Source organism: Heteronotia binoei, chromosome 13, assembly GCF_032191835.1.
Source record: "Heteronotia binoei isolate CCM8104 ecotype False Entrance Well chromosome 13, APGP_CSIRO_Hbin_v1, whole genome shotgun sequence".
Classification (NCBI taxonomy): Eukaryota; Metazoa; Chordata; class Lepidosauria; order Squamata; family Gekkonidae; genus Heteronotia; species Heteronotia binoei.
In genome coordinates, this window is record NC_083235.1 from 9558159 (window position 1) to 9564158 (window position 6000).

General features: G+C 50.9%; 1 protein-coding gene across 2 annotated transcripts in view; it reads left to right on the top strand.

Moving 5' to 3' along the window:
* The window catches only part of ARHGAP4 (Rho GTPase activating protein 4), a 97574-nt gene extending 94833 nt beyond the window's left edge, over positions 1–2741 (top strand). For both annotated transcript variants that reach the window (XM_060252335.1, XM_060252336.1), the window contains exons 22-23: positions 747–828; positions 2523–2741. In XM_060252335.1, coding sequence (XP_060108318.1) covers positions 747–828; positions 2523–2741 — 301 coding nt within the window. The remainder of the gene's footprint in view (positions 1–746; positions 829–2522) is intronic.
* Positions 2742–6000: the final 3259 nt, after the last annotated feature.

Here is a 6000-nt window from a genome sequence, read left to right on the forward strand (position 1 = left end):
GACAAGACTTTCACCTGACCATTTCTACGTGATCCTTTTAGTTGGAGGTGCCAGGGACAAGGCCTTGTGCATGTGAGAAAGATGCTCTACCACTGAGCTATGGTTCCCACCTTATGGCTCTGTTAAAGTAGAGTAGGAAGGATTAATGGCAGCATAGAACTTCAGCAGGAGCCAGTTTTTAGAAGCTGTAATTGGCTTTTCTTCAGCTTTTACAATTGGTTAATTTATCCCTGCTGGGCTCCAAGGAACACACTGCCCAGGCACTGTCTGTTTTCGCATTCTGTTACAGACCCGGGGAATGCAAAACCAGCAAGGCAGTGAATGCGCTTCATGGAGCCTTCTTTCCATTGTGGAAGGCAGGCTGCAAGAAGCACACACACCACACTTGGGGATAGGAGGTGCCTGGTGGTGCCCCCTAGGCCGGGTGGCGCCCTAGGTGGTCGCCTACTTGGCCTACTTCCATGCACCGGCCCTGGGTGGAGGTAGTTGTGAATTTCCTGCACTGCGCAGGGGGTTGGGCTAGATGACCCTGGAGATCCCCTCCAACTCTGATTCTATTATTCTAACCCAGAGCTGGCCACACCCTGTTTGTAATGACTTCTCTGATCTTCTCACCGTTCGACATACAGAGATCATGAAGTCATGCTCTGTGGTGGGTAGAACGGTGGAGACGTTCAGAAGCAATGACGCGTCAAGAGGTCGGCGTTTTAAGGGCAAGGCTTCTCTTTGCTGTTTGTTTTGCCCAGGCCAGAAGTTTCCCCACGGCCCTGGTGTGGCAACAACTCTGAGAAGCAAGGGCTGATGGACAAACGGGTGGAAGTTGATAAGGTAATGATTGATGGATTTTTCAGTTTCACACCAAAGCAAACGCATTGGAAACCATCCTGGGCCTGCATAGTGTCCAAGTTAGCATTGAGAATCCGCAGTTTCTCAAAGACTGTCTTAAACCACATCGACCTTCAAGAGTCTTCTTTCAGGAATTTTTTTGGCCACTGTGTGACACAGAGTGTTGGACTGGATGGGCCACTGGCCTGATCCAACATGGCTTCTCTTATGTTCTCATGTGACACAGAGTGTTGGACTGGATGGGCCATTGGCCTGATCCATCATGGCTTCTCTTATGTTCTTATGAGTCCCCTTGCTCCTCAAGTATGACTTGATGAGCAGTCTAAACCAGAACTGGCCAACCTTGCTTCGTGTAAAAGCCACATATTTTTATTTATGTATTTATTTAGCAGGCTTATATTCCGCCTTTTCCCGTAAACGGGCTCAAGGAGGATCACAACAGAGGATAAACATCAGATGTTTGAGAGCTCTAAGACATGAACGTCAGATGTTTGAGATCTGCAGGGAAGGAAGGAAGGGAAATAGATGCAGGAGCAGAAGGGAGAGAGAGTAGGAAAGGAAGCGCGTTTAACTTTGCATGAATTCTCCAAGCTGCCAGCTGGCTTGGCTTGGAGAAGCGGCTTAGAGACAAATGCCTTCTCCAAGCCGGCCGGCAGGGCGGTGGGGGGCTTCAAGAGCCGCACAAGACAGTGTGCGACTGCAATAAAAAAGGCCAATGCCATGCTGGGAATTATTAGGAAGGGAATTGAAAGCAAATCAGCCGGTATCATAATGCCCCTGTATAAATCGATGGTGCGGTCTCATTCGGAGTACTGTGTACAATTCTGGTCACCGCACCTCAAAAAGGATATAGCATTGGGAAAAGTGCAGAAAAGGGCAACTAGAATGATTCAAGGGTTGGAACACTTTCCCTATGAAGAAAGGTTAAAACGCTTGGGGCTCTTTAGCTTGGAGAAATGTCGACTGCGGGGTGACATGATAGAGGTTGACAAGATTATGCATGGGATCGAGAAAGTAGAGAAAGAAGTCCTTTTCTCCCTTTCTCACAATACAAGAACTCGTGGGCATTCAGTGAAATTGCTGAGCAGTCAGGTTAAAACAGATAAAAGGAAGTCCTTCTTCACCCAAAGGGTGATTCACGCATGGAATTCACTTCCACAGGAGGTGGTGGCAGCTCCAAGCATAGCCAGCTTTAAGAGGGAATTGGATAAAAATATGGAGCAGAGGACCATCAGTGGCTATTAGCCACAGCATATGTGTGTGTGTGTATACACACACATATATTGGCCATTGTGTGACACAGTGTTGGACTGGATGGGCCATTGGCCTGATCCAACATGGCCTCTCTTGCTCTTATCTGGGGCAGTGATGCTCTGTATTCTGGGTGCTGGAGGGGTGGGCAACAGTGGAAGGGCTTCTAATGTCCTGGCCCCACTGAGGGACCTTCTGATGGCACCTGGGGTTTTTTGGCCCCTGTGTGACACAGAGTGTTGGACTGGATGGGCCATTGGCCTGATCCAACATGGCTTCTCTTATGTTCTTACAATATTCGGGAAAGAGCCGCACGTGCCTCCAGAGCCGCAGTTTGGCCACCCCCGGTCTAAACGCTTGTAACCAAGCCCTCGCCTCGAGAGAAGGTTAGCCCAGTTCTTTTTAACCCCTCTCTTCATGTCTAGGATGTCGCCAGGAACATGGATTCTGTATTCAAGGAACTTCTCGGGAAAACGACCTTAAAGCACATGGGAACCGAAGACCCCTTCGGCCCTCCGGAGCCTCCGGACCCCTCCAAGGGCAATTTCGTGGACAAGAAGGGAACCCCAGCCAAGCAGGGCTCTTCGAACAGGGCGCTTCTGCGGGGCCGGGGAGTCTTCAAGTCAACAGGGAACAGAGAGTGAGCCAGACTGAGGGGGGCTTAGTCTCCCAATACGACCTGCCCAATACTGTGATTTGTCTCTTTCTCTCTCTCTTTTTTGTATTCCCCAAAGCAACTCAGGGCAGATGTCTTATCCTCTCCCGGGCCGGCTGCAAGACGATTTCAGGAGAGCGGCAGGAAAGCGGATGATCTTGCGGGAGTTTTAATTTCTAAGCCAAATGTTGAGTGGGGAGGGGGGGGGGCGTACTTCCTTCTCCAGGTGTATCTTCATACGCTGGAGATTAATCAAAAGTATTGACCGGGGCTTTTTTTCTGGAAAAAGGTGCCGGAACTCTCAAGAGGGAAATGAAGGAGAAACATATGGGTGCCCCTCGTGAACTTTTGAATATTTTTTGATAGGGTTGCCAATCCCCAGGTGGGGGCAGGGGATCTCCTGGTATGGAGGCCCTCCCCCTGCTTCAGGGTTATCAGAAAGTGGGGCAGGGGGAGGGAAATGTCTGTTATTTCCCATGGAAACCTTTTTCCCCATAGGGCATAGTGGAGAATTGATCTGCAGGTATCTGGGATTCTGGGGGGGCTGTTTTTTGAGGTAGAAGCACCAGATTTTCAGCATAGCATCCAGTGCCTCCCCTTTAAATACCTTCTAAGTTTCAAAAGGATTGGACCGAGGGGTCCAATTCTATGAGCCCCCAAAGAAGGTGCCCCTATCCTTCATTATATCCAGTGGAAGGAAGGCATTTAAAAGGCGTGCGGTCCCTTGAAATGTGAAGGCCAGAACTCCCTCTGGAGTTCAATGATGCTTGTCACAACCTCTCTCCTGGCTCCATCCCCAAAGTCTCCTGGCTCTGCCCCCAAAATCCCCAGATATTTCTTGAATTGGACTTGGCAACTCTAAGCATTAACCGGGGCTTTTTTTTCCCTGCAAAAAGAGGTGCCAGAACTCTCAAGAGGGAAATGAAGGAGAAACACCCAGGCGCCCTTCATGAACGTTTGTACATTTTTTTCAGGGGTCGTTTTGTAGAAAAACAGGTGGCGGAGCTCATGAGTATATGCCATTCCCCCCCTCTCCGATCACCAGCAGCCAAAAGCAACCTTATGCAAGAAAGGAGAGCCCCGGGCTAGCGAGGCCTACTTGGGCTGGCTAGAGATCCAGCCAGCCCAAGCAGGCCTTGCTCGCCTGGGGCTCTCCTTGGCCGCTCCCCCCCTCCGCAGTCAAAAGGCCAGCGAGCCACTCATTACCCAAAATCAGATAAGGGGAGAAAGGGTGGTGTGGGCTTCTCCAGGGGTTAATGAGGGCTGCTGGGGGTGTGGCAAAGCCCCTGGTGGCTGGCTGGCTGCCGGCTCTCCTAATCCAGGGATTGTTATGCAGTTGCACCTCTTATTCAATGGACAAGGTAGGTGGGGAGGAGGGGGGGTGGCTGTGCTCCTGTGAGCTCTTGCTGAATTCAAGGCCTGTGTTTTTGGATAATTTTGTTGCCACTGAGAGGTTCCGAAACTCCTTTCCGCCGTGTTCCCCAGAAAAAAAGCCCCTGGTATTGACTCTCTCTCTTTTTTTTTTGTTACGTGGGTGGCGCCCCCTGAAGGTTCTTTTGGACTCAGCAGCCGTTTGTTCTGCCTCTCCTCTGCTATCGGTGGTTTGGTCTTGGAATTGCATGCGAATGCAGTGAAGTTGGGTGGGGGGGTCGGGGTTGGGGAGGGGCGGAGTACCGGGTTCCTCTGGTTCTGTTCTCAGCGGCGGGAGTGTGGAATAACGTCTAGTGGGTAATAATGCCAAGTGTCGAAATGAAGGACTCTTTTCTTTCCACCCCCACCCCCACCCCATCGTGTGTTTCGTACTTAACATGATTTCACACCGGCCTTCACCAGCTTGCGCTTTCTTGCCCTTCCAGTGTGTGTTCCTCATTGCGCTCCGCACATTTGCCTGAATCTGTATATTCTCCCACTGTGTCCTCCTTCACACCGCCTCGTCCCTGCAAGCGTCACCCTTTTCCATAAAATGCCAACTTAGGGCAGCCCCAGGGCTTTTTTTTTTGTAGCAGGAACTCCTTTGCATATTAGGCCACACCCTCTGATGTAGCCAATCCTCCTGGAGCTTACAGTAGGCCCTGTCAGAAGAGCCCTGTAAGCTCTTGGAGGATTGGCTACATCAGGGATGTGTGGCCTAATATGCAGGGGTGGAATTCTAGGAGAGCTCCTTTGCATATTAGGCCACACCCCCTGATGTAGCCAATCCTCCTGGAGCTTACAGTAGGCCCTGTAAGCTCTTGGAGGATTGGGCGCATCAGGGGGCGTGGCCTAATATGCAAAAGAGTTCCTGCCACAAAAAAAGCCCTGGGCAGCTTTCGAGGCAAGTGAGAAGCAGAGATTGCCTCCCGATGCTCAGGCAATAAGTGTGGGGACGTAAGGGGGTGGGGCAGGGATGAAGTCCATGTGCCAGTTCTTTTCTCCACATTCGAGATCCAGTTTGTTCACCCCTCTTCCTTCTTCTTTTCCTTGTTGTTCTGTTTTTCAAAAAAATAAAGTTTCAGCGGTTTCAGTATTATTCAGGGCTGTGTGTAGTCTGTTGTCTGAAAACCTGTGCCGAGAAAAGATGAATTCTGCAATGTAGAATCGTAGAGTTGGAAGGGACCCCTAGGGTTATCTAATCCAGGGGTGTCAAGAATGCAGTTTGGAAGCCAAATTAGGCCCCCAAAGGGCTTTTATCAGGCCCCCAAGCAACTGGCTGTCATCTGCTTCCTTCTCCCTCTCTCTTGCTTCCTTCAGCATCACAGCTTGCTTTGCAAGGCTTGTTCAGTTGCACAGAAGCTACAGAGCAAAACCTCTATTTTCTCCATTGGCTGAGGCTCCTCCTGTAGTGTATGGCGTTCGCAGAACGCAACCAGTTCATAAGGGCCACAACAGCCGAATGACATCAGCCGCGGAGGCAACTGAGAAACATCCAGGTGCCTCCGCGCTGGGCGCAACGATCCGCCAATCACAGCTCGTGGCGGGAAATACGGCTGGCCGGCATTGGACCGGCCAGCAGGGAGAATAGTCCGGCAACTGTATATATGCGGGATCCGGCCCGCGTGCTCGCTCTCTCCATCTTGTATAGTACCATGTAATAAACTATGTTGCCCTACGCTCGTCTCCAAGTCTGGTACTTGGGGAGGAAGGGGGGGAGGAATAGCTTGCTTTGCCAGGCTCTCTCAATCGCACAGCACAGCTACTGAGCCAAGCCTCTCTTCCTTCTATTGGCTGAGGCTCCTCCCCCAATCTAGAGAAGGAAGGAAAGAGCCAGA